The 27,930-nt window shown below is 39.1% G+C and overlaps 1 protein-coding gene across 1 annotated transcript in view; it reads left to right on the top strand.

The window, feature by feature from the left end:
- LOC128857452 (netrin-A-like) overlaps positions 1-27,930 on the top strand; it is a 153,496-nt gene that overhangs the window by 98,871 nt on the left and 26,695 nt on the right. Inside the window, exons 3-4 of the mRNA XM_054093209.1 lie at positions 17,196-17,345; positions 17,498-17,599. Of these exons, the coding sequence (XP_053949184.1) occupies positions 17,196-17,345; positions 17,498-17,599 (252 nt within the window). The remainder of the gene's footprint in view (positions 1-17,195; positions 17,346-17,497; positions 17,600-27,930) is intronic.

The raw sequence follows: 27,930 nt of genomic DNA, 5'->3' as shown, positions 1-27,930 counted from the left end.
TACCTTTGTAACTATGTATGTGTAAGTGCAAATATATGTAAACGACCACCCACTCTACGAAGCGTAGCATTGTAGAGAATACTATTTTATAGTGTTGAGAGCGGAGTAGTGCCATAACAGTAGTTCAGTAGTTGGCTATGTGTGTGAAATGTAGTAAATTTACATTTTTACTGCAGCTGCGAGCAAATAGAAGCTGACCAAAAAAAGAGAAAACAAAAACAAAAAGTGTGCAGGAATTAAATTGCATAAAATACACAATGGACAGCAGCAGCACCAGCAACAGCGGCGGCAACAACACTACTACTAACCTAAGCCATAGTGGCCAGCAACATGTGTCCCTATTAGTGCTCTGAACCCTCTGGTCTCTGCAATCGCTTTGCCGCCGTCGTGCTACTCATACTGCTGCTATTGCGCTTCGTCCTGGCACTGGCTGTGGTCATTAAAAATTCAAAAGCTTTTGTTAATGCGGTTTTTCGGCGAGTGGCACACTCGAAAGCCGGTAGCAAATAAATGGAATAGAGTAGCAATGTAAAGTACGAAAGTGGCAGAAGCTTCTCATCTTGTTCTACACTACAAACATACCTACACACATACACATTCATGCACCTGCATTTGCACAGAAGGGAGCGAAGTATGAAAAAGATTGGTGCATGAGCGTGTCAGTTGGGAGTGGTTAGCATTTTTTGTTGCTATTTATCTAGCATTTTTGATTTTGCATTGCCACAAAAGCGCATAGAAAATTTAGTGCACTTTAATGTAGCAAGCGCCTGACACCTAAGCGAAGTCATTGCAACACTGCAATTTAGTTACTTGAATTTATGACTTTATTTATCACTTCTGAAGTGATCTGCTTCCACTTTATTTTAGAAGTGAAAATGATAAAATAGTTATTTTCTTTATACCATTTGTCAGTTGGAAGGAACTACTCATGCACATCTTTCAGATGAACTACAGAGTCGCACTTAATTTTATCAACTAAATTTCCTACGTCTTTCTTAACTCACTAAACTTTGTCAACCTTATGCCATTTCAGCTGCTTCTCTTTAACTCTTTTATGCATTTTTTTACTTACTCTTCTTTCTTGACTGATGAGCTTTCAGGCCGCATTACATGGCTCAGCGGAATGACAGCAGCAGCAGCAGCATAGACGCGCAACAAATTGTTGCAATTTAATTTGTTGCAAAGTGCAAATTAAATATTCACATTAACGCCCAACACAGAAATCATTCGGTTGCGCTACGCGACGCGCCGGAGTAACTGTCGATTATGGCAGAATTTCGTTGGCAACGTTAATGGAATTAAATGAGATTTGAGTGAATTAGCTAAACGAGTGAACAGAGATTATAAAAAAGGGTTTAAGGAAAATGCGGCTAAAGAACAGAGCAAGGGCAGGGAGAGGAAATAAAGTGCATGTTGAAACTTTCGCAGACGAAGAGTTTTTAAGCAACTTCCGCTTAAATTCATACGCGGTTCTAAGTACACAGCAAGTTGCGTTTTTGTTTATAATTCCATTTGCCGAGTAGTAGCCCGTTCCTGTAGCTATTCTCACACAATTTCTCGATTGAAATTGCCGATTTGACGGCTCAATGACGTCACTCTCACTTGTTGTGTTTCCGCTAAAAAAAAACATTGTAGAGTCGCGGTGAATGGGTTGAATGAATGAAATGAAATGAAGTATATGAATTTTCATGGGGATATTTTTGAAGTGAAACTTCTTAGGCGTCGATGGACGAGCGAGCATGGAGAGTAAAATTTCAAGGTCATGCAACGTTTTGAGCATTTTCGTTCCGCGAGAGAGAAAAACGATATAACGTAGAGAAAAGGGGGAGAGAGAGCTATACCTTATACATATATATCTTAAATACACTTTAGGCTATTTTTCCTGAGCTTTTCCTTGTGATTGCTACCTTCTAGTGAGAAATAACACTGCCTACTTTTTGGCGCTTGTTTGTTGGTGCAAACTTGTAGGAAATATATTTTTGGTGCCTACTTTTTGGCGTTATATTTCCTTGGTGGCTACTGTTTAGGGCGTTTTTTGGTCCCAATTTTTTTGGCGTTTTTTTTGTGTCCACTTTTTGGCGCTTATTTCCGCTTCCTGGCTAGTGCTTGTGCGTACTATAAAGTGCTATCCATTCCGGCGTCGGATTTATTGGTATTGCCTTGCGGTAATTTGTGCGATTACTGCGGTCCTGGAATCGCTGCGTTTGTGTGGATGATAAACGCTCGGAGTAGTGCACGTTGTTGCCACGGTTTGTGTCCGGCGTTTACCTACACCGGTCGACCCTTCTCCGTTTTTTGTAATTTTTCTCTATTTGTATTCTCTACAAATGTAGACCAGCTGTCTTCAGTCCCTTCTGCTTAATGACGGAAGGATTTGCGACAGTCCGTCGGACATAACAGATAACATCAGTTTAGTCCATCTGCAGCCTCCTTCCGCCGGCCAAGCACGCTTTTGAGTTGTAGTAACCCATTTGCTAACCGTGGCTTTGATGGCTGCAGAAGGCAGTGGCAGAACGGGCTCCGGGCCAAAGAAGTTGGCCTCAGAGCCCATCTCAGCTAAAGAGTCTCGTTACCCACATGTCCCAGGACCCATGTTAGGATCAAGCTATTATGTCTACTGACATAGTTCAGCCTGGATTTACAGGGCTTGACTACCCTTGATATGGTTGGGGGGGCTGTCTAAGGCTGTCTGTCTCTGCAGACACATATAGATCTGCCTACCCTTCCACAACAAAGTTCATCGGTTCTTGAACAGCATGCACCTCCGCCTGAATTCCAAAAGAAAAGTGCAGTTTTGTCCTGCTGAATTCCACGTAGACACCAGAGCCGGGACCGTGTTCGGTCCTGGAGCCATCCATAAAAATGCGAAAACAGTGTTTGTCGGGCTCTTTTTCAGAGTTTGACCACAATTGAGCCTTTGGTAGCACCACACTGTATCTCTTTTCAAGTACGACTCTTGATGGCATGAAGTCAAGGGGCATGGCGAGGTCCATGTCTTCTCTGTTTTCCAATGCCGCACAGGGATAGTACCAGTTCCCATTGTGTTTCAGCCTGCAGATGACCTTCAGGTCTTGGCCTTGGATGATACCATCAAGTGGTGTTAGACCAACCAGAGCATATAATGCCGGGCCTGAAGTAGTCGGAAAAACTCCAGTGCAACAGATGGCCACAGGCTTTGTATAAGGTCCTCGTGACTCCTACGAGAGAGAGTCTGCTCATCCTGAACACTGATGCATAGGTGACAATAGGTCTTATCATAGACGTGTAGATCCATAGGACCTTGCTAGGAGAAAGACCCCACGTTTTCCCAAAGACACCTTTGCACTGCCAGAAAGCTGTCAGTGCTTTGGATGTCTTTGTTTCAACGTGTGGCTTCCAAAGAAGTTTTCTATCAAGGATTACTCTGAGAAATTTGATTTCTTTGGATAGCTGGATCCTGACTCCTTTTAGCTTAGGAAGAACAAGTTCATCAAGCTTCCTCCTTCTGGTAATGAGGATAATACCAGTTTTGGTGGGGTTTGCTATAGCCCATTAGGATATAGTTTTTTTTTTTTGGTTTGGTGGCCCTACAGATCCTTTATCGCAAATAATATTCTAGAACAATTGAACCTTCAAGCGATCTTTAAATGTAATTTTATCGGATTTTCTAAAAAAGGAGCCAAAAAGACCATTTCGTGAGAGTGCTTAAAGTATTAAAATTTTAGTATACACATTTTGATTTTCTTGCTAACTTCTCTTAATGTTGCCACAAAGAACTGATGGGCCACTATTAGAAAAAACCCTCGAACCCACACTAGATTTCGCCCCGGGCTCTGCCGAATGTCACACGCCAACCAATTCGGCTACGGTGGCCGGAATTATTTTGGAAATTGACTAAATAATAAAGCGCGACCGAACTTCAGCTACGGCCAAAAGCTCTGTTCGGTTTCGGTTTGACTTCTGCAAAAAAAAACCGGACTTTTTTCTTCGAATATTTCTTGATTTACATTCCTAGTGGCATCGGTAGTCTAGCCTGCCATCCCTAAGGTTGTGGGTTCGAATCCCACGTGAAGTACGGTCCACACGCAATTTTCCAAATTTACATACTTTACCTCTTTCTAATAATTTTCCATACCAAAAATATTTTCAAAACTCACTCCTCAAACCCAAACTTATCAATTCCATCCTCACTCCCGCACAATAGCACAGACACACCACATTTAGCAAAGTCCTTAACCATCTGTGCGACCCTTCTAGCAGAAAAATGTGAAACACAGTTGGCGCTCCTAATAAAGGGGTTTTCAATAAGGGCGGGTAGATATTGAAATGGAGTAAAACAAGCTGTGTGTGAGTTATTGACAAAATTATTTTTTTATTTGAAAGGCGCATATATGCCATTAAGTGTGGAATATGACATCATTCAAATGCCCACCTCGGCTTCTAACGGTGGAACGGATCCGAGTAGTCCAATTTTCAATGACTCTTCCGCATAGATCCTGCTGAATTTGAGCGATGGCCTGTGTTATGTTCACCTTTAGAGCATCGGTCGATTGTGGTTTATTTGCATAGACCTGAGACTTCAAGAAACCCCACAGGAAAAACTCTAGCGGGGTCAAACCGCATGACCTTGGTGGCCAATTCACATCACCCCTGCGAGAGATAACCTTACCCTCAAATCGTTCATGCAGAATGTCAATCGTGGCGTTTGTTGTGTGCACGTAGCGCCGTCCTACTGGAACCACATGTCGTCTAGGTCCATATGGTTCAATATGGGCCATAAAAAATTGGTTATCATCGTTGTGTAGCGCTCGCTGTTGACGGTGACCGCCTCACCAACGTCGTTTTCAAAAAAGTACGGACCAATGACGCCGCCGGCCCAAAATCCACACCAAACGGTAACTTTTTGAGGATGCATTATCACCTGCTGAACCTCGTGTGGATTGGTGTCGTCCCATATACGGCAATTTTGTTTTTTAACACAGCCATTCATCCAAAAATGCGCCTCGTCACTAAAGATGATTTTTCGCCCAAAACTGGGGTTCTCTTCCAAACGATTGGAAGCCCAGTCAGCGAACAAACGGCGTTGTCTATGGTCATCAACTTTGAGTTCCTGGATCAGTTGGATCTTGTACGGGTGTAGGCTCAAGTCCCGACGCAAAATTCGCCAAGTTGAAGTCTGCGAAAGGCCAAGTTCTTGTGCACGGCGAGGAATAGACTGCCTCGGGTTCTGCTGTACACTTTCACGGACCGCGGCAATGTTCTCGGCTGATCTTGCGTTCCTTGAACGTATGGGTGTTGGCTGACTGTTTACTGACCCGGTCGTCTCAAATTTGGCCACCAAACGTTGAAGAGTCGACTTTGAAGGGCCACCACGTCTAGGGAAAAATGGGCGCAATGGGCGCAACGTTTGCGTTAATGAACTCTCATTTTGATAATAAAGTTTTATCATTTGAACGTGCTGTTCAATCGTGTAACTTCCCACGATGATTTGGCATAAACAATTGAATAATAAACAAAAGATTTGACAGATGTCACCGAAACAAAATGGCTGCCACAGGGCGCCAAAATCGACCCGCGCCAATTGAAAAACCCTTTAGTAAGAAAGTGTTGTTCCTAAGCAACGACAGGTGGGCATTCCCACTATTTAGGACTGGTAGCGGCAGGCTAATCACCCACCCTATCAGAAATCAAAATAGATTAACGAAACCAACACAAGGCTGAGTATTTTCGAGGCCCTATGCTCCCGAGAGAAGGGAGGAAGAAAAAAAAAAACTATTCCTTGATGGCGATATGATTTTCAGTAAGGGGATAGATAAAAAACTACGCTCTCCACTCGTAGTTCGAGAGTTTAAACACTGACTAAAACGCATTGACGGATCTGTGTATCAAAGCAGATAACCTAAGTGGCTGCTGGCTTTAGTAGTAAGGTGCATAGGATTTTTTGAAGTCGCTTACATTAACCGGAAAACCAAGATTTGCCATTTCAGAGTCAGCTTTTTTAGTCTGCACTACTTCGCGTACAAATTACGCAGTCATAAGAACAAATAAACAAAACGCGCACGCTTCTAATTTTAATTCTTCCATAAATTACAAAGCGATGACACTGCCATCTTCTATGTTATGTAGTGACAACCGGTTGCGCAGTTCGATTACGTTCCGCTTGTCATGGGCGTCAGCATGCGAGAATTTATTTGCCAGCTCATGTAATGGACTTGCTAAAACAAAGCGAGAAAAAGCCAACGAAAATGAATTATCTTTTTTGTTCTACAACCGAATGATATTTTTTAAATAAAAAACAACAAAGCTATCATTGTGGTTATTTCCATTTAAAACTTTTCTGATGGAATTTAATTTTATCACCGAGTTTTTTCTGTTCTTCCCGTTTTTGTTTTTTTTTTTTTGTTTTTTTTTTCACGGGAGTGGCTCGGCGATGTGCCGCCGGATGTGTAAACGAATAAATCGCATTTAATTTATTTAAAATCATATTAAGTTACGACTTACTAACACATATACGAGCGTACGTACAAAAGCGTTAAATGTAAGTAACAACCGCTACAGCTGTTGGTGGTCAACGTTGGTGGCGTTTTTTGTGTGTTCTTGATTCGCTTAATTTCATTTAAGTAAAAAATGCAATACTTACGTGCTCTTCTACACACACTTTCCTCTACATATTTATTACTGCTCTCTTTTATTTTTGTTTTTATTAATGTAACTTTTATTATACAACTGAAGGCTGACTTTATCATGTAACCAAAGATGAGCGCTGCAAGGTTGTTTTTTTTTTATTATGATTTTTTTTCGTTGCCATTCGCCAGTTGGCAGTTACATGCACTTGACAGCCAACTGACAGCTATCCTGACAGCTGGTTGCTCGCGCCGACTCGTGTATGTTTCATTAATGGACACGCACTGTCGCATCTTTATTTCGTGGAACACTTTAGTGCTCCAGCCGTGAGTGTTATGGCTGTTTGAGTTGGTTTGATATGCGAAAAGCTCAATTATGTAATTTAAATACAGGCTTTCGTTTGAATTCTTTTTGCCATAATATCGGTTTCGCGTTTATATGAATTACTTGAAAATGAATCTAGTATATACATGGTGCTCCAAAGAGAAGTATGTACAATATTTCAAAAAGATTTTGTTTTAACACTTTTTGTTTTTTTCCTCTCTAAATTTGAACTTCCCATCAGTGGCATGTAGACGCGGAAAGAAATGAGTCACTTTACGCTGGAGAAATTTTAGGAAAAATTTACAGAGACCTTTTTTCGATAGTAATGCCCAACTAAATGCGATTTCTATGGCTATGTTAAGAACCAAAATTTTCAAATATGGTGATCGGAAAACTCGCACGTATTTGTTGCATACCAATATACTTATATACTTTCATATAAAGAATGAAAGAACTTGGATGGAAGATGAGCTTTGAGCTCTAGAACAAATTTTTTTTGTATAAAACTGTTCAGATCACATGACGCTTTTAGTACGAGGCTTAACGCATAAACCAAAACAACTTAAAATTTTTGGCAGGCTTTTAATCAGAAGTGTTAGCATTGGCTATTTTTCACCATCGACATTTATCTCAACTCGCACAAGTTTTCCATCTTCGGCGACCCTACTTAAAATTGTCTGCTTAAACTTTTCGTGGAACATTTTAACCCTTTAATTGTCTTTTTAATGGCCTTTCGTTATAGCTGTTTTGAAAGCGATTAAAAATGTACATTTAAGTGGGAGTTAGACGGTTAAATCTACCATAAAAAACTTTCTCGTTTCTGCAGTAGGAGTCTGAGGACAGAAATTTTATTTGAAGCTGTCTTTTACATGTTAGGCGGAGCTCCTTCTCATATTTGAGGAGTATGTCTAAATTTTGTACCTACAGATCTATGGCGCCTCCTAACGGCAGATACATACATATTCTCGGTTATTTGTCATTGGTTGCCAAGTGGTGACCGCTATTAGAAAAAAAGTCTTTTTCTATAATTTGGTGTTTAATAACCGGGATTTCGAACCTACGCACTCCCAAATGGTAGTCACCATTCAGCTGCGGCAGTCGCCACTTTAATTCCCCTGAAAATACCTCCCATCCTCTCAACTAGTGCTGTCTTTGGTAAGGCTGGTCTGAAAACATCCTTTCAATTTGTTATTGGCTCGTGTTGAGTAGCCCTTGTTAGACAGTTCATAATATCAACCAACTCCACTACTCCACTCTCTCTCAAATAAATACCACTCTCAAATGTTAGTGCACTACCCCTGCTCTAATACTAATGTAATAGAAATACTCTCTTCTTTCATATTTAGTCTGCAGTCAATTTAACCCAACCTATGTTAAGTTAAAATGGTTGCCCGAAGAGTGGGCACACTTGGACAAAGAAAACGAATTCATCCTTTGTGATAACCCAAACTAACCTAGTCAATCTCTTAAGACAACAAATAATACTAAATATGTCATTTTTTCGCGAATGTTTTTCGCACGCAAGTTGTTAAATTATTCAGTGATTTCGCAAGCTTAATAATATTTATGTATATACATATATATGTGCATTATGCGCTTTGAAAAATTGGCCCTGCCTTTAAATTTAAGTAGCAAATTTAAGTTAATGGCATAATTTTTACCATAAAAAGGATTTAGGTTGGCCAGACGCTAACAATAAAGCACTAGGCGTAGATACTACAATAGAAAACGGAAGTAGTAAATATCACCGCATTAGCTGAGACGCGAAAATAAATCGACATTCAAATTAAAGTTAAAGGGTGTCGTTTAAAATAAACAAAAGCACAATTTTTCTCTTCTATTATTATTATTTTTTTTGGTTTGGTATTTATTTAACTTAAAAAAATATGCACCCATTTGTATCAGTAAATTTATGACTTTGAACATTTTGCACCAAGCAATTCGTGTCGTTAACATTTAGATTTGGGTCTTATAAACTTTTATTTATTAGCTGCTTTATTTGCGAAATTTACTATTTTCCATTTTCCATAACAAACGGGTATGACTTCAGCGCTTTGTGTTTTGATAGAAATCTTACCGAGTGTCAAATGGGGCCAAAGCAAATATTATAACAATGAAAGTGAGCTGAACATTCCTTGTCTGCCTGTTTAGCGCTTATTGTACCAACAACAAATTGCCCTTTTGCTATTTTGCAATTGTCAACTTAATGTTCGTCTCATTCTCCATTTCAATGGTTGTTTGAAATTATTGCGCGTTGCTCGGCGCTCAAACGATCATCTACAGCCAAGTGAGTGACGCCGTTATGCATTTGCAGTGCACTATAAGTGGGTGGATATAAGCTGCTGTACACACACCAGCATACATGCATACACCTACATGCGCTCACTCGCAAATATAAACTGTAGTCTGTAATATCTAAGCTGCAGATTTATTTGTCGCACTCGCATAATTTACGGATTGCAACAACAATCAACAGAAAGCACCAAATGCTAGAAGAGGCGGTGTAAGCAAACTGTTTAGGGGAAAGCGAACTATTTGAAGTCTGTAACTCCCTATGCACCCTGTTGCTCATTCCTCTGCCTCGAGAGTATTTGTTCTTTGCTGTTACTTGTATGTATAGAGTTTGCTAACTTGGTTTGGAAAAGTTTTGCCATATGCAAATAATTTCTTCTTTTGCTTTTTACTCGCTCAAATGTTTTGCTCAACATACAATTACTGTGATATTCGCTTATACGAGTATCTACTTGCAAAGTTGCGACAGTTATTCATGCAACTTTTAAACGTCTGTTAGCAGTAAGCTGAGATTATGTTGATAATTTACACATATTTCCAGCGTTAATAGCTTTTACTTTCTTTGTGAGCGCCATTTAGAAACTATTAAAGTATATACATATCTACAAAATATAAGTTTTGTAGCCGCCATGCAACTTTCAACTTACTCTTTTTAAGAGGATTTGGTTTGGCTAATCTTAATATGAGATATATGAAATATCAGAAAAAGTTAAACTTCGGATAATAACAAGTTTTTTATTTTACAGTAAAAAAAAATTCTTGTGCTACAAATAGACATTTTTTTAAACTCGTTTATTGAATGTTAAATGTCAAAAATTAAAAATGTATACACTTGTCACTTATTTAAGTTTCTTCATTTTTTTAATAATATTCGCAATATATATCATGCGAAGTACACTGGCTTGAAACCCCAGGCATGAAATACCAACTAATAGAAAAAGTTTTTTCTACTAGTGGTTGATCCTCGGTGGAGCAAATCTCCGAGTATATTTCTGCCATGAAAAAGCTCCTCACAAAAAACCATTTGCCGCTCGGAAGCAGCATAAAACTGTAGATGCCTCCATTTGGGGGAAAAAGTCAATGTTAACATTAAAAATAGGACGACAAAATCGGCCGAACACCCAAAACGGATGTAAACGCTAATTATAGGTATAGCAAAAATTTCCAATGTGGGGCATTTTCTTGTATATAAAATATTTCCAATCATGCGATTTATAGGAATAAAAATTCTTAACATCGTATGCGAAAAATATTTCGATCTATTCAAAATAAAGGGTGGTTAAGTTTGAAGGGCTGGTGTTGATTTTGAATAAAATACAATTTTTTAAAGAAATTATTGTCATTTCTCTTTATTATGATAATTTGGGTTTGGCTCAATTATGTATGAAACAAAATACCGGCCAAATAGCCGCCGGCACACCTACATCCGATGGTCCAAATTTTCGATGACACTGAGGCATAATTGAGGTTCTATGCCGTTAATGTGCCGAATTATCTCATCCTTTAGCTTTTGAATTGTTGCTGGCTTATCGACGTACACCTTTTATTTCAAATAACCCCAAAGAAAGAAGTCCAACGGTCTCAAATCACAAGATCTTGGCGCCGCGTCGTGAAATTATTCGGTAATCAAATTTTTCGCGCAAAAGAGCCATTGTTTCGTTAGCTGTGTGACAAGTGGAACCATTCTGTTGAAACCACATATCGTCCCCATCCATATCTTCCAATTTGCGCCATAAAAAGTTCGTTATCATCTCACGATAGCGAACAATATTCATAGTAACTGCCTGACCGGCATCATTTTGGAAAAAATACGGCCCAATGATGCCGCTGGCCCACAAACCGCACCAAACAGTCACTCTTTGCGGGTGCATTGGTTTTTCGGCAATCACTCTTGCATTGTCATTCGCCCAAATGCGGCAATTCTGCTTATTGACGAATCCACTGAGGTGAAAATGTGCCTCATCGCCGAAGATGATTTTCTTCGAAAATTGGTCATTCACTTTTGCCATTTCCTGCCACCATTCTGACCATTGACGACGCTTGAAATGGTCAAGAGGCTTTAGTTCTTGAGTTAATTGCACCTTGTAAGCGTGTAAATGCAAGTCTTTATACATAATGTTCATAAACAACGAGCGCGAGAGGTGCAATTGTTGGGTACGACGACGAGTTGAGGTGGACGGCTCTTCAACCACACTATCGCGAACAGCAGCAATATTTTCTGCAGTACGAGCTGTACGAGCATGGACTGGTGCTTTCGCATCTCCTACAGACCCGGTTTGCTCAAACTTTTGCACAATTTTTCCGACTGTACGCACATTTAGACGATTAAATTGACCGAAAAAATCTCGAAGTGCGCGATATGCATTTTGATTTTAAGGCCCGTTCTCATAATAAGCCTGAATAACTTTAACGCGTTGCTCGATTGTGTATCTTTCCATGGTTCAAATTGAGTTAGTCTGAAATTGAAAAATGTCAAATGAAATGTAGAAAAAAGCTTGATATTTAGATGTGGTTCACATTCAACATCGGCCCTTGAAATTGAACCACCCTTTATTTATCACTAGAAAGACCAAAGCGGGTATATTCACTGTCTACTATTTAAATAATAGTAAATAATGGTATTCTTAAAAATATTCATATTTAACTTTTTATTTACTGAATACTAATTTTATTCATTACTTCTGTAAGATACTCCAATGATAAATAAAATACAAATAAAAAATTTAACATAAAATTTTAACCTTTGTAGATAATTCCATATTTCCATTGTGAAAATGTTTGTAGAGATGTGGCTAAGATCAGACCGTTAACCGGCTGTCAGCGAATAGGAAAAAATTAGCTGTTTGCCTGACATAACAAGCGATTTGTTTACGAAAAAACTGAGTTTGCGATAAAATGCAAGTAGCCATTTCCCCATGTTACTTCGATGCCGTCTGCGTCAATGACTGATTGGACGAGGGTGTGAATACGTATGCAATGAGCGGACAGAATTGTGCGGCGGAGTCCCCAACTCATTCTCACAATTTTGCTTTTCACCATAGCGGATAGCCAAACCTATAGCCAAGCAATATTTCGGCGTCTCTAATGTTCAGACCTAGAGAGCGAACTTAAAAGGTAGGGAGAGTCAGGAGGAGTGGCAACTCATTGCTCCACTGCAAACTTCCCATACTTTTATAAGAGTCTCAGCAGCCAGTCAAGGAAAAGAGAATGTAGCTCGTCTATACTCAATATATCTCAAAAATGTACCACCTGCATAAGTCTGGTGAAAGCCGAACAGCGGCTCCTCAAAACAATTTTTATTTATTTTATTTAATATTATTTACTATTATTTATTTTAGTAGATCAAAATCTCTGTTCCAAGAAAAAAATGGAAAATCCGAGTGTTGTTATAGTACAAAATTCAAAAATGTTTCAAAAAGAAAATATGCCTAGGCAGTAATTGAATTGCAAAGATATACAAATGTACGTGTTTAAAGTACGAACTCCAGCAAGTGCACACACTGCACACCCATCCCTCGGCCTACCTACCTTCCTTTTCCACAAACTTCTTTTCAATTTCGCGCTCGTAAGCCAATTAAAAATAATATAATAATATATTAGCAACATTAAGCAGCTTTGCTTGCAATAAAATGCACGACCAGCAGAAAGGAAAAGTCAACCCCAGAAGTAAGAGAAGATGAACAGCCACAGCGCACTAAACTATGCAATGCTAAGCGATGTGGCGCGCAATGAACCGCAAAATTATAATGCGCCACACCACTAATTTTCATTTTTTTTTTTATAAATTTCCATTAAATGCAAACTTTGCCATGCTTTTCGCAGATTCTTCCTTGCAAATCATGATTTAAGCTGCAGATAAGCCGCTAAAAAGCTGCAAGCAAAAATTAAATCTTAATTGAATTTATGAAAATGAAAAGTAAGTCAGCTAAGCGCATTAAGCAATTCATATTTATTATGGAACTTATTAGCAGAACTTTCTGCGTTGCTTACCCAAATGTGGTAGTTGTAACAAGCTCGCACAAAAATGTGGTGCGCATAAAAAATTGCGAAAATGCTTTAAATGCGAAAAGTACTAAATTTTCAACAATTCAGTGTTAATAGGGGTCACCAACACACCGAGCTGCTTGGTGTGGCTGCTGAGTTGAAATGGAATTTTTGCATCAAATACTTGAGTGTGGGCACTTGCTTGCAGCGCACCAAGCGTATTGGCACTTAATTTGCCAGTTGTAAAAAAAGGCGAAAGGAAATTGAGTTGAACAAAAAAAAAAACAACAAAAGCATCAGCAGGAAATGAGCATTTTTTCCAGCACTGCAATTGCAAGTTTAGAAACGCTTCGATCTTTCAACGCTCAAGCGCTGCCAAAAATCATGCACTCACCAGCGTTTGCAGCTGTTTGAAGTTTCACGAACGCATTTTATTGATGTGTTGCAGACCTCAAATCCTCACGTCCTACGCGCCACCAACCACCTCTTCGGCACCTCACCTTTTGTTTGTGTTTATCTTGTTGGTCTGCTTATTGCGCATCTTGCAGCGCAGCACATCCACTTGAGCAGTTCAACAGCCTGCCAGAAAGCAGAGCTTCTTCACAACTCACCTCATTGCCCTGCTGACGTTTCGGCTTATCATTTTCAATCGTTGCGCTTCACTGCCGTTTGATATTGTTGGCCATTCAATTGTTGGCCACCGAAATGTTAAAATCATTCTATTGTTGGTGTTGTGGTGTAATTCACCAGCTTGAGCAGCCAGCCATTCGGCCGTGATCGAGGAAGCTTTGAAGCGCTTCAAAGCTAATTGCAACTGATTGCATCTTAAGACGGAGAAAATAAACGTAAATGTTAAAAATATTTTCCCTTTGTATTGTGTTTGGCATTCGCAGGAGCAACGTCTTTTAGATACACATTAAGATTGCCGTTATTTTGTGTGAAGTAACGCATAAATTCAAGAGCCAAATGCGCAAAATACTTCGCATACACTAATGAGCAGAAAAATAGTATACTTTGCTGAAAAAAAATTTTTTTTTTTTTCAATAATATGTGAAAAATTTTCTGAACTACATAAATTACTAGGTATAACATTAAGTAACGAAACTGACATGGCTACAGAAGAAACACAGCATGATTCAATGATAAAGGTTTTGTTCAGTAAGCAGTTTTCTCGTTCCCATTCGACAAATCTGCTCCCTTAGCAAGGCACTGGATTGCTAGCTCCAGAAAATTTTGAGTAAAAGTGGCGGAAAAGTAAAATTTGTATATTAGAAAAAACTTTTCATTTTCAAAATTGTCTGCTTACGAGCAACAACCCGCTAAAGAGTTTTTACCGGTATGTTCAGAACTTTGATAGTATGACGTGGAATACATACCGCTTAAGTCAGGAGGAAACCCGAGATCGCTGAATGAAGAATTTAAAAAACTTTATTTCCTATGATGTAGAAGGAACTCATGCTTTGAGAGCTAGCATTTTCCAAAGAGTTAAGGCAGGGAGAAATAGTGGAAAATCCCAACACGATCGATAACATTGCAGACCCCATTATAAGAAAGTTGGGCTTGACGAAACTTGTTTTCAATGGTTGGATGAAGTGTCCAGCGGAGGCTTAGCAAAGTACAGTACCGGCAAGAAAAAGCTCCTCATAAAAAACCATCTGCCTTTCGGCTTAAAACTGTAGGTCCTTCCATTTGTGGAATACCTAAAAGAGTTGTACGCGTCAATTATTTATTTATTTTTAACAAAATAGTTTTATATTGGTGAAACTTCGCAACTTCGCGATCGGTTTTAAATTTAAAAATTAATTCACAAAATAAAATCTTAGATTAAGTGTTTTTAGATTTCTTGTTTTAATATCAGACTTCGCAATAACTTCTATTTGTAACATTATTTACATTCAAAAATTTATAAAAATTTATTTTTTACACCGTTCGCAGTTTGTTTCCATTTAAATAAAAAAATACTTTTTTGCTACCATTTATACCAAAAAGGATTTAATTGTCTCCACTTTATTCACCTTCTTAAATACAACCTCTTGTAAGAGGGTGTCAAAAAGCGAATGTCATTAGTGAGCAAACCTGTAATAATTGAACATGAAAACACAGTTGAGCTCAACGCGAGTGAATGTCAACAGTTTAACATGACGTCTTCTCTTTCGAATTCAGTACTTCTCCTTTCTGTTAACATGCCAGTTTAGCACACAAGTTTGAACAACAGGAAGGTAGGCGAACATTTGAACAATCACATTGAAAGTCATGGAAAGTGTAAAGAATAAGAGCCTATGACGATTTATTGTTTTTTTTTTTGTTTTTTTACTTAACAGCGCCAATGCACACGCTGGAAGAGCAAAGCCTCTCCGAGAGCCAAAAAAAAGCTCAAATAAGCCAAGCAATGATGACTGTTTTTGTCGATATTAATGGGATTATACAAATTTTCTAAGTATATGAAAGTCTGTGCGAAGTTAACATAAAACGACCCGAATTCTAACAAGGCAAATCTCGACTGCTCTACCAAGTCAATGCGTCGGCCCTTTCCACATTGTCTGCCAAGAGATTTCTAGCCAAATAAAACAACCCAGTGTTAGACCAACCGCCTTAATAGGCGGCGCTTGCACCGTAGTCGACTTCTATCTGTTTCTTAAGCGATTCGCGTCCTAAAGCGGCTGACAAATAAAGGCTTCAACCCAACTTCTAGTACTGCTTCGGATAATGGCAAACTCACATGTAGCAAAATGATGTTAAGCTGTTAATATGAAAATTCTTTCACAAATTATTATGTTTATTTATATAGTCTGAGAATCCACAATCTAACAGACTAAAAATAGCACAGGTAATAATTTCAAAAGCGAAAAATTCAAAGGATTATAAAAAGCTGTCCTTGAAAGAGAAAAGTCACGCAAGACGGTATGACTACTAGCATCAAATTCACGCATAGGTCGAACGATAGGAGTATTCGATGAAAAGGTAGTTCTCACATTATCTGTTACGAAGAGGACGTTGGGGAACATGAAATCTTATTCGTTATAGAAAATACGGACAATCAATTGATGATTTTTTAAGTAAAACTATTGAAAGCGGCCGCCGTAGCCGAATGGTTGGTGAGCGACTACCATTCGGAATACGTAAACTCGAATCTCCGTGCATGAAACATCAAAATGAAGAAAAACTTTTTTCTATCAGTTGCCCCTCGGCAGGCAATGGCAAACCTCCTAGTGTATTTCTGTAATGAAAAAGCTCCTCATAAAAATCATTTGCCATTCGGAGTCGGTTTAGAACTTTAAGTCCCTCCATTTGTGCATTAAGTCCCTCCATTGTGCAGCATCAAGACGCACAACAAAAATAAAAGGAAGAGCTCGGCGAAACACCAAAAACGGGTGTTAGCGTCAATAATGTATATATATACAATATATAAATTTGAAATAATTTATTTATAAAAAAATCTTTTTTTGAAGGTATTTCCAATTCGTTCAAGCTCACGTATATCTTAATTTTTTTTCCTAATATTTTGGGGGAGATCTTAAAATATAATATATTTTATAAGTCCAGCGGAAAAACCGCAACTTTTTTTGTTGCGGCACATTAATATACTTATATTAATCTTTTATGTATCCTCAATACTAAACAACAATTAATAAAAAACAATTTTCTTACTTATATAATATATCATTAATTGTATTAAAAAAGTATGAAATGCCAAATAAGCACCATTTAAAACTAGATGTGAGCAGACGAATTGCAGTTTTCCGACTGATAATTAAAAACTACGTTTCAGGAATAGTAATTCGCAGGCAGAGTTGCCACATCAGTTAACATTTGTATGATATTCTATGTATGTATGCTATTTCCCTATCCACAACTGTAAATGTTTAAAAAATTTCTTCATTCTCGCATTGCGTCAATTTGTATTAAATTCTTACCACTTACGAGTATTTGTTAAAAAAATAAATTTCCTTAACTCTTATTTTATCGTATTTCTTCTCTCGTTTTCATTGCAGCCTGCGAATGTCACCCAATAGGTTCTTCGGGCAAAACTTGCAACAACACCTCTGGCCAATGCCCCTGCAAGGATGGTGTGACCGGTCTCACCTGCAATCGCTGCGCGCGTGGCTATCAACAGAGTCGTTCACACATAGCGCCATGCATCAGTAAGTCAAAACTCGCGCACATTCTTTTTTGATTTTTCATTCTTCGGCACAATACTAGTGGCTTGCCAAATATACATACATACCTACCTACGCATACTCTGAGAATCTCGTTATTGAAGTATTTTATTTTTCCATGCTTTCTCCTATAACAGAAATTCCCGCACGCAAAGCGAATATGTTGGATACACAGAATACCGCACCTGATCCAGATCCCCACGATACCAATGCACCTTATCGCACTGAAGGTGGGAGGGGTAAGTAAGTGTTCGCTTTTTATCATTTTTTGTTGGTGTTGTTATGTTTGGTTAATGTTCTGTTAATGTTCTGTTAATATTCTATTAATGTTGTTGGGTAAACTTTAGTGCCTTGGAAAAATTAGTTAAATTTGAAAAATAAAACAAACAGAAAACCTATGTAATCTAATATAGTTTCGCCTTTCTAGAGTTTTACTAACCTTTTCCTTCTACTCCAATCGAATCTGAACAACAAGTTAAAGGTGTTACGCTAGAACAGAAATATTATATCTAAACTTTAGATTTCAAGTTGCAATTTGAACAGTCTTAAGTTTTTGTATTAAAGTTTCAGCCACGTAATTTGAAAACATGGAAACATAAAAATTGTTGTAAAGGATTCGTTAGGGCAGCGCCTACTCGATCGAAAATATGCCTTGCAGAGGCTTCGCAGGTACTACTTTCATTAGAGCTATCCTTAATTTTCGCTTCGGAATTTTAGTAGGCTAGTTACACTATTCGATTCCGAAAGTGTTGTTCTGAATGGCGCTCGAATTAGTCTCATTAATCTAATTCCCATATAACTTTTTATTACAAAAGTGTTGCATCCAAGTTGCCGGAATGAAAAGTATGTATATATTCGCTTTTTCGCAGAGTAGCAATTGCCAATACAAAAAGGAGGAGGCAGAGAAAGATCCAAAGCTTGAAACCAATCAGATTGTCTATATGAAGGCATATCGCGTGATCATTGAGTATTTTCTATAGTGTGACAAGGGCACTACCACCCTGATCAAAAAGTTCCCCGAATATATTCAGAAAATTCAAAATTGAAGGTTATTCCTCAAAAGTGATATTATCGCCTTCAAAGTATTCCGAATCAAGTGTAACGCACTTATGCACAAACAGAAAAAAATCGCATGAGCCATATCAAGTAAGTTCAATGGATGGTATTCCTTTCGTTCTTGGTCAAAAATTCACGGTGTCCGAAATCCACGTATTGCTTTCCTATAAATCCTTTCTTTTGTAACTAATTGCTTCACGTAAACGTCTCATAACGCCCAAATAATAGTCTTTATTACAATAACTGTCTAACCCTCTGGCAAAAATGTGTAGTGTGCAATACCGTTGTCATCCATCTGAAAACGATGAGGTTTTTTGGTTTTGGTTCATTCCGAGCTCTTCACTCACTCGCCTGATATCTGGCTTGCCAAAGCAAAGCAGTAGAACAGCTCCCCTCTAGTCTGCATACCTTGTATGATATTTAAGTTCGTGAAGTTTTAGCATTGTCCCTTTAGGTTATGCTTGCGAAGATCTGGTTTTCAAAGCAGAAAGGTGAAGTAGCGCAGCCTGACCCATGGATTTTTACAGGAGTGGCATAAAGAATTTTCGATTGTTCAAACCTGTAGCTTAATCCAGATTAGAATGCATTGGTGCATTCACTACTGCAATGCACTGACATTTTTTGCATTTCTATCATGAAAAGTTTTAGCAGAAGATTATGGTGAGAGTGGAGCTCTGCCTTTGGAATTTTTTAAAGCTGTAACCGGACGTGTTTTTGCGCTGTTTCGAAACATTAAACACACCAAGGACCAAGGAAGAGTTAAGACATTGGTGACTCGAGGCTGAAGTAAATCACAGTGGATTTATGGGTCAATAAAATCGGTGTGTTAATTTTTTGATATGCGCCCACCTTGAAAAATGATTACCTTGAAAATGACAAAACAATCCGCGGTGTATGCGATTATGTGACTTGATTGGATTGAAAAGAAAAATCAGGAAAACGCAACAGCACATAAGACCACAGACCTTATGACTAAATTGCTGCCCTATGGGTAAACACAGCCTTATCAGACCTTACGCCTCTGTGGTCTATGTGTGCTATGCTCCCTTTGGATCTTAAGATACAACAGGAAGCAATAAAAGCAATGTGTAGACTTCATAAATGTGGTTTTTGGCACTTCGGAAATGTGGTTTTTGGCACTGTGGAACTTCGAGACACAGAGAAATCTTTCAGATGCTATATGAGCAGTATCCACTGTTTTTGGCACCTAAGGACGACCTGATACCCACAGTTTCATTTGAAAGGAAATTTGATATCAGATCCAGAATGCATTCAGGGAGGTTTGACGGATATTTTCTTTACCGATGGGTCCAAGAATGAAATAGGGTCTGGAGCCGGATAGCACTTAAACGATAGTAATAAGTATCACTGTGCTATGAGGAATGGATAATCGAGAGGAGATGGAATGGGAAACAGATTGGAGTTCTCAGTGACAGTCAGGCTGCACTGAAGGCCCTGGATAAACGCGAAACAAACCTCAAAGATTGTTCAAGAATGTAAGAAGAAGCTAAATTCTGTCGCAAGACAAAACAGTCTTGCACTTATATGGGTTCCAGGACACTCCGGTGTTCAAGGAAACGAAATTACCGATGAATTGGCCAACCGTGGATCAGCGCTTCCCCCACAAGGGCCAGAGCCATTAATCGGAATCAGTTCCGCAGGAATCATGAATCTACATAAAGAGCGATGGTCCGGTCTAGAACGCGGCAGAGGCGCAAAGTGTTTTGTGACAAGTCCGAACAGAAAACTGTCAAACTTTCTACTAAAACTTGGAAGGAAAGACGTTCGGTTGATAGTCGGTATTATTACAGGACACAACCCATGGGGTCGGCATATGACCACCATTGGAATCATTGAGGACCCAATGTGTATGTCGTGCTTGGAGGAGGCGGATAGCACTGGCCACTTTCTCTGTGAGTGTCCTGCCTTTACTAGAGCAAGGCTACGAGTTTTGGGTTCCGATGCTGTTAGAATGAGTAATATTCGTTCTCTAAAACTGGAGGATATTTACAGATTTGCCAAAGAATCTGGAAAATTCTGACAGAACTAACTATATCTATCTCTGTCTCTATTCTTTCTTATCTCTTTCTCTGATACTTTTCTCTTTCGCTCCTTGACTATCTACACCCTTTCCAGAGCTGTAAATACAACTTTTTAGGCTGAGTGTTTTAGGAGCCAGCAAATCCCTTAGTGCTCCTTGGCTCGACCTATGCAAATTTCAAATTTCGAAACGTTGAGTTTAGTGCCGGATAGAGAACTCCATATTTCAGTTGCCATGTACATATAGTACTTATTGGTCCCCTCTCGTTCAACAGCTATGAAATGTGAAATTCTCTCAAACAAATCGGCTTTGCTGAGGTTAGTAAAGATCTGCCTCCCAAATCGGGGGTCTGATTTGCAAATCAGTAAGCATAATCCGAAATCATTCCTGGAAACTCGACAACCTTATTTGGATTTTCTTTTGGAAGGATACTCACCACATTCAACTTGGAGGCAGGGCTTGCTATCGAGCAGATGTAAATCCTAAAAGATATAAGACCTTAAAATTTAAATTCATTTCATTCAATTACATCTAATTTGCTTACACTTAATTTATATATTTTTCTGCACATCTGTATATTTTAACTGGTATTCAACTGTAAATATATAAATAAGATAATTTCAATTAAGTGTCGACCACAGAAAACACTCGTCACGTGACACTTAAAAGTTCATTAAACTTGCCACAAGCGATCTCTAAGAATAGTAAGAAAATAAAAAGTTGTGAGGGTGCCAAGTGTTGTTGGGGCAGGTTAGAGAATATAGCAGCAGACATTATTAACACTTCGACGCGCTGACAGGTGGAAGGGACCGAATGGCTTGCTGACATAACGTGTGAGAGGTTACTTATAAATAAAAACGCACTCAAATAGTCACACATATGAGTATTTATGTAGGTACAACAAAAAGCTATAGAAACCGATACACGTCTAAGTGTGAGTGTAATTAAAAAAATGTTAGCATTTATTAGTATGGAAGTGAAGATGTGAAGAAGTTAGTGGTGAGCGAAGTAAAGTAGCGACTCTTTTCATGCGGCCTTCAAACATCACATGAAACTCGAAAGCCAAAACAGAAATACCCGTATGTATGTACATAGTATGTTTGTAGCTATTTAGTGTGGCTGCCGAGTAGACAGGAGGGCACTGGCTGCTCAAGAGGACGCAATTAATAGCTGCTATAAAATAAAGATTTCCTCATTTCCTGTCGCCTCGCGCAACTCACCGCAACTTTACTTCTCCAGCATTTGTTTTTCTTTGCTTCTGAGAGAAAAATATAAAAGTATGTATGTAGGTAGAGAGAAGAAAAACATATTTGTTGTCATATATTGTATAAACCAACCAAGCAACCAACGTCAAAGTGATTTTCCGCATATCCCCGGCATAGCCAACTTATAAAGCAATAAAAAGATGTACTTAGTTGCCAACGTAATTGAATAATTTTATATAGAAAATCCCCAAGATGTAAACAAATTATGTGTGGCAGACAGACAGCGAGGGAAGTGAAAATAAGTTAGTGCAAGTTGTTGCAGAACAAACAGAACAGAACTTGGCGCAGGCGAGAGGGTGCTGGAAATTTTTAAAGTAAACAATGAAGTTGTCGGCGCTGGGTCGTGGCTAGAAGTTTTAGCGACTGCTGCAGTCAACGCTTGCTTCGTTGCTACCTATTCATATATATATATGTACATAATATACGAGGCGTGTCTGATAATTGTGGGGGGCTAAGGTACTTAGCGAAAGCCCTTTCTCGGGATACTAATAACACTAGTTGAGGAGACCTCCAGTGGTAGTATAAATACCCCCTTATACCTAAATTTGTCAATACCTAAAATTTGTCAGACGTTGGCGTTAAGCGCGATGAAAACCCATCAAGTGGCACACCACAAATAGGAACAGGAGCTTGGTCAAACACCCAATAAAGGGTGTAAGCCTAATCTTCAAGACACTTTTCATAGGCGGATTTTGAAAACGTTTTCACTTCCATCCGCAAATCACCGTAATTGCCTCCAAACTCTTTTTGTAAAATAGTTGCTTGAGTCTTGAACATAGGAAAAATACTATACTCGGGGACAGCTCACGTAAATATGTACAATGTTTTCAGAACAGTATTAACGTAGTTTTTTGTTCAAATAGTCGCTAATAAGATGAGATGAGTGAGTCGTAGTGAAAAAATCACGAGTTATTTCTCAAAACTTCCGGCCTCGGTGAACCTTTTGACGAACATTGTGCCTCAAAATTCTTCGCTAAACTCGCGTTAGGTTCTTTATTTAGTTTTTGACTGGGTGAATGACATTCGGAGTGGACCAGAAGACGACAATTAAACTGGTTGTTTCATTTCTCTCCGCATATCTATGCCTCGTCGCGAGTAGAGATGCCTGCGGTGCAAAAGAAAATATTGGGTTAAGGAATAAGTGCATTGCGTTTTTATATTTTCTTTTATTTTACTCACTACTCACTCTCAAATCACCCTTGAAGGAGAACCTGTCGTGAATTGGTGGAAAAAATTAACTGCGATCATAAAACAAATCTCAATCAGCTTCATTCAATGGGATTTACCGAAGAATTGGAAGCCTGGGTGCACCACGAGCTCAACGAAAAAGAAAGCAAAGAAAGTCGGCTTCAAGTTGCTTCTCAGCATCCCGCCCGCCATCAAGCAACACGTCGCCATAAAGAGCACTTTTTTCTATCAAATGGTCACGGGAGATGAGAAATGGTGCCTAGACATCAGAATGAAGTATAGAAAGTAGTGGGTGGCTCCAGGAGATACGCCAACAGCGAGAGTCAAGCCAGATCTTCAACCAAAGAAGACACCCATGCGATGCTGTTTGAGCAAAAAATTCAGTACTCTCGTCACAAGGTTGCGGCTAACTTTCTCAATCAATTCTAACAGAATAAAATGAATTCGGTTATATAGGGTGGGCCATGTAAAATTTGCTTTTTGAATCGGCTATAAAAAAAACTAATCAATATTTTTTCAAACCTTTAAGTAAATTATGAATACATTTGACATGTCATTTGTGTTACCATTCTCAAACAAATAGGTGGTTCAAAAGGCAAACGCTATATGGCCCACCCGTAAGGGGTCTTTCAACAGTGAATAATTCCTAGACGGTACCCTTTTTTATGTCATCTATGACATTTGTCAAATAAGCAGAGTTGACAATTCAAAAGTTGGTAAAACAAAATTTCAAGAAGCTGGGGATAGAAAAAGGAAGCTTGATTGGCAGACCTAAAACCGGACGTTCTGTTGAAAATATTGCGGCTACAGCGAAAAGTGTTGCTGGACAACCTTCAACATCGATATCTCAACAATTAGGCATTAATTAATAGGCAGATTTTACTTAAAGAAGTGCCCATGTAGACGTTTAAATAATGCCATTTCTTTATTTTTCAATTGTTAAGAGCCGTATTTTTAATAAAAATAGTTAAACTTGAAAGAATAAAAGTTTTTATATGGGAATGGGTGGGGGATATTTTGCAATGGCATTTCCCTCTGAAACACAAATTTTCATCGCAATGTTACAGCAATCCGGTGAGGTATATTTGAAGCATTGTATTAAGATTTTCTCTAACACCAACTTTTTGGATAAGTTTCGACATTTTTTTCGCAGTTATTATATTTTTTTTCCTTGTGCACTCTTTTCGGGAGCTTAGGGCCTCAACAAGATTCAGTCTTGCGCTGGGTTTGTTAATCTGTGTTTTGATTTCTGACAGAGTAGGTGATTAACCTGCCGATACCAGTCCTAAATAGTAGGAATGCCCACCTGTCGTTGCTTAGGAACGACGCCTTCTTATTACTTGGAGCGCCATCTGTGTCTCACATTTTTCTGGCAGAAGGACCGCGCAGATGGTTGAGGACTTCGATAAATTTCATGTGTCTGCGCTATTACCGCGGTCGTCCGCTTACTCATGTTGGCGGCGCTGATGCAATGCGTAACTGTGTGTTTTTCTTGTTTTTGTTTTTGCTTTGAGAAATGGAATTGGAGGATTTTTTTTTTGTTTTTTTTTTTTAGAAACAGACGAAGTAGGTAAGTTTGGAAAAGTGCGATGACCGTACTTTACGTGGAATTCGAACCCACAACCTCTGGGATGGCTGGCTAGTGCACTTACGCTAAACTACCGAAGCCGCTTAGTTATTAAAATATGCAAAATGTAGGAAATGCATCGCATACCAACAGACCATATTAATTTAATAAGCAACGAACTTATCAGACGTCCCTTGTTAGAGTTTATGTTGCCACTGTGGCTGCCGCAAATGTTGATGTTGTAAAACGCGAATGCGTTAAAGCATAAATATTGATAATAATGACAAAAACAAACACACTTCGTTAGCTAACCAAAACAGCTACATTCTACTTATACATACATACAAACATTTATACATTTTTAGTCGGTTGATAAGGCTAGCTAGCATCGTCCCAGAGGTCATAAACTATATTCACGCCGGCGCTGTTAGTCATTCGCTGTTTTTTCCTAATGCTTAAGCTTAAAGAAAATGGCTACAGTACTGCAGATAGCGTGCACCATGTTGCAGGTACCCCTCCTTCCTTCCTTCTTCGCCATCGGGCATGTGTGCTTCACAGACTACAGGCGACACACAAGTGACAACAAACAGCGCAGAAAGAAACATTAACACGTACTCACACATACTTATACGAGTGCATATGTGCGTATGTGTGTGTAAGCTACTAACATGTTTCGCCATGGACATAAACACTTAAAGGATAATCACTTGTTAAACGCCGCTTTAATAGCTGTTTGATAACCCACAATACATAATATTTTACTGTGCAGCGTCGGGGGGTGAATAAAATGGATAATAATACATACTTGCATACATTCATATACGACTGCACGCATACTTACATACAAATGATGATGACATATACAACTAAAATGCGGAATGTTATGAGATTGAAAACAAAGCTTTTTGAGAATTTCCCCTACTCAGCATCAATGCGGCGGCCGTGCCAACAGTTTGCGTTTGAGCATGACAACTATTGAGTTGGTTGGGTCGCAAGTTCGCGGACCACTGTGCACATGAAGCGTAAAATTATGGAAAAAGTGATTCTGCAGGCAAAGCCTCTCGAAGCAATGGCAAGCTTGAATGATTTTTTGACATAAAAAATCTTCTCGTAAAAACCATCGGAGGAGGCATAAAACTTTTGTGATCATCCAGCTATGGAAAAAAAGCAAAATTCCCCTTTGCGCTCACCGTTGGTGTTAAAATGGTGTTTCCAGAAAGTAGTACCCAATTGGCACACCCAAAAATCGGCACGCTGTTGTCACACTCTGCGAAGCTAAGAACGGAGTACGAAGCGAATACTACTTTGCGATATCTTTGTGCTAAAGTCTCATTGGTTTGTTGGTTAGGGTGGCAATTCATTCAGAATCCAACTAGCGCTTCCGCACCATTTTGTTGCCACATCCTTGTTACCAACTTGTTTAACACTTATTTACAACAAGACTTTATCCGGTCTGTGCGCTTTAGGAGCCTTATTAAGCTGTTGACGTCTAAGCCAGACAGTTGTTCTAGACTCTCGAACAGTCGTTTGCCCAGGTTTACATTCTGTCCTTCCATAGGGCAGGGCATTCTCAGAGGAAATAGAAGATTGTTTCCTTTTTCTCCGGTTGTTTACAACTATGATAGTATGTATATTTGAGGGATACCCAATTTGGCGGTTTATTCTTCGATAGACCAAAAGCCAGTTATGACTGCCGTTAGTCTCCAGGCAACCCGTCATTTCATGTTTATCAATGTCGAAGATCGCTTGAGGTTGCAGATGGGCCATAACGTCCTTCTAATTTTGCATCTCGTCTGGTCTCTCCATCTACAATCTGCGATTCGAATGTATTTTAGGGAAATTGCATTCTTGACTGCACCTAGTGGAGTGAATACTGGTACTGCAAGAGCGCTATTCCTGGCAGATCCCCCTCTTGCCAGTTCATCAGCTTTTTCGTTACCTTCTATGTTCCGGTGTCCCGGGACCCAAATTAAGGTTACTCTATGGTTTTCACTCAAGTTGGTGAGGCTATTCCTACTTTGCCCCACCACTTTAGAGGTTGTTATAGTCGCGTCCAGCGCCTGGATTGCAGCTTGGCTATCCGAAAGAATAGCGATATTGCCCTTAAAAGAGAAATCTGCGGTTAGTAACCTACAGGCTTCCCCAATTGCTAGTACTTCCGCTTGGAAGACGCTGCTGGTATTAGGGAGACGCACAGATTTTTCAATTCCAAGTCTATGAGAATATATACCAGCTCCAACACCACAAACCATTTTACTGCCATCTGTATAGACTGTGGTATCGAAGTTGTTTTTTAGATGGAAAGAGTGTGGCAAAATTCCTATTGAACGTTACCATCGGGACGATGTAGTCAGTCGGCACCGAGGTTAACTGAGTTTGTCGCAATAATAGACTAGCGTGACCATAAGTTTTTCCTTTCCAGCGACCCGCTTCATTTAACCTAAATGCACTCATGGTTGCCGTCTTCTTTATATGTACATAGGTCTATTAACGTCAGTACATTGAGAACCTCTCTAGGACATGATCTGATTGCACCGACCGTTATTGCACAGGTTGATCTTTATATTCTGCCGAGTAATTTGGTATTGTAATCTCTCCCTAGAGCTTTCCACCAAACTACCAAACCATACGATGGAGGAAGGTAGCTGACAACAAAAAATCAGTCGTTTGGCAGCCTACTTAGGTAGGGTCGGACCAAAATTCACCTCACAGGACGTAATAGGTGCGCTATAAAGTATAACACCATTTAGTCAGGACACCCTTGAAGTGATTTCCCTCAGCAGAGGAAAGATGTGGGTTCTTTAGCTCCTTACAGTCTGTTCTTAGGCAGAGTGGTCTCATATCAGTGGAGCAAATACTGGGCGTATACATTCACATGCAAGATTGCAAGATCTTTCTAGCCAACATCACGCGGTTCTAGCGGTTGAGTAAGATTCGAAGTCCAACCAAGTTGCAGTTCGAGATCATGGACGGATACTATATACGTACACTACTCAATGGAAATCTATGCAGTTAGAATTAACATATATTTTTTAAATATGATCGAAGCAACCTAATATCTACTCCTTATCTGTCCTACTCCCGAGAGGGTACAATTCTGAACTGAGCTTCTAAGTCCAACCAAGTTGCTATACGCGTTTTTGGTGAGGTTCTTGGCCAAACACTGCCCAATAAAAATGTTGGATGATGAGGTGGAAACACCTTCTTACCTGCGTAAGTCTCGTAGGGGCTATCAAAAATTAATATTAGTGGTACAACGATCAGGCTGATAAACATACAACTGTTTTCTAATTTTAATACTCTAATTGACAAAGCTCAATTTTTGTCTAATGTTCTAGACAATTATTTCATAGAAAATTTCAGTATGGATCTTCTCAGATAAAATCTCTGTGAAATGAACGTAAAAGTTGAAAGAAATTAAAATATCAAATAGATCTCCAGTTTTTTTAAGGT

Source organism: Anastrepha ludens, chromosome 3, assembly GCF_028408465.1.
Source record: "Anastrepha ludens isolate Willacy chromosome 3, idAnaLude1.1, whole genome shotgun sequence".
Taxonomy (NCBI): Eukaryota; Metazoa; Arthropoda; class Insecta; order Diptera; family Tephritidae; genus Anastrepha; species Anastrepha ludens.
The sequence above is the reverse complement of the archived record's forward strand: the minus strand, read 5'-3'. Positions and strand labels throughout refer to the sequence as shown.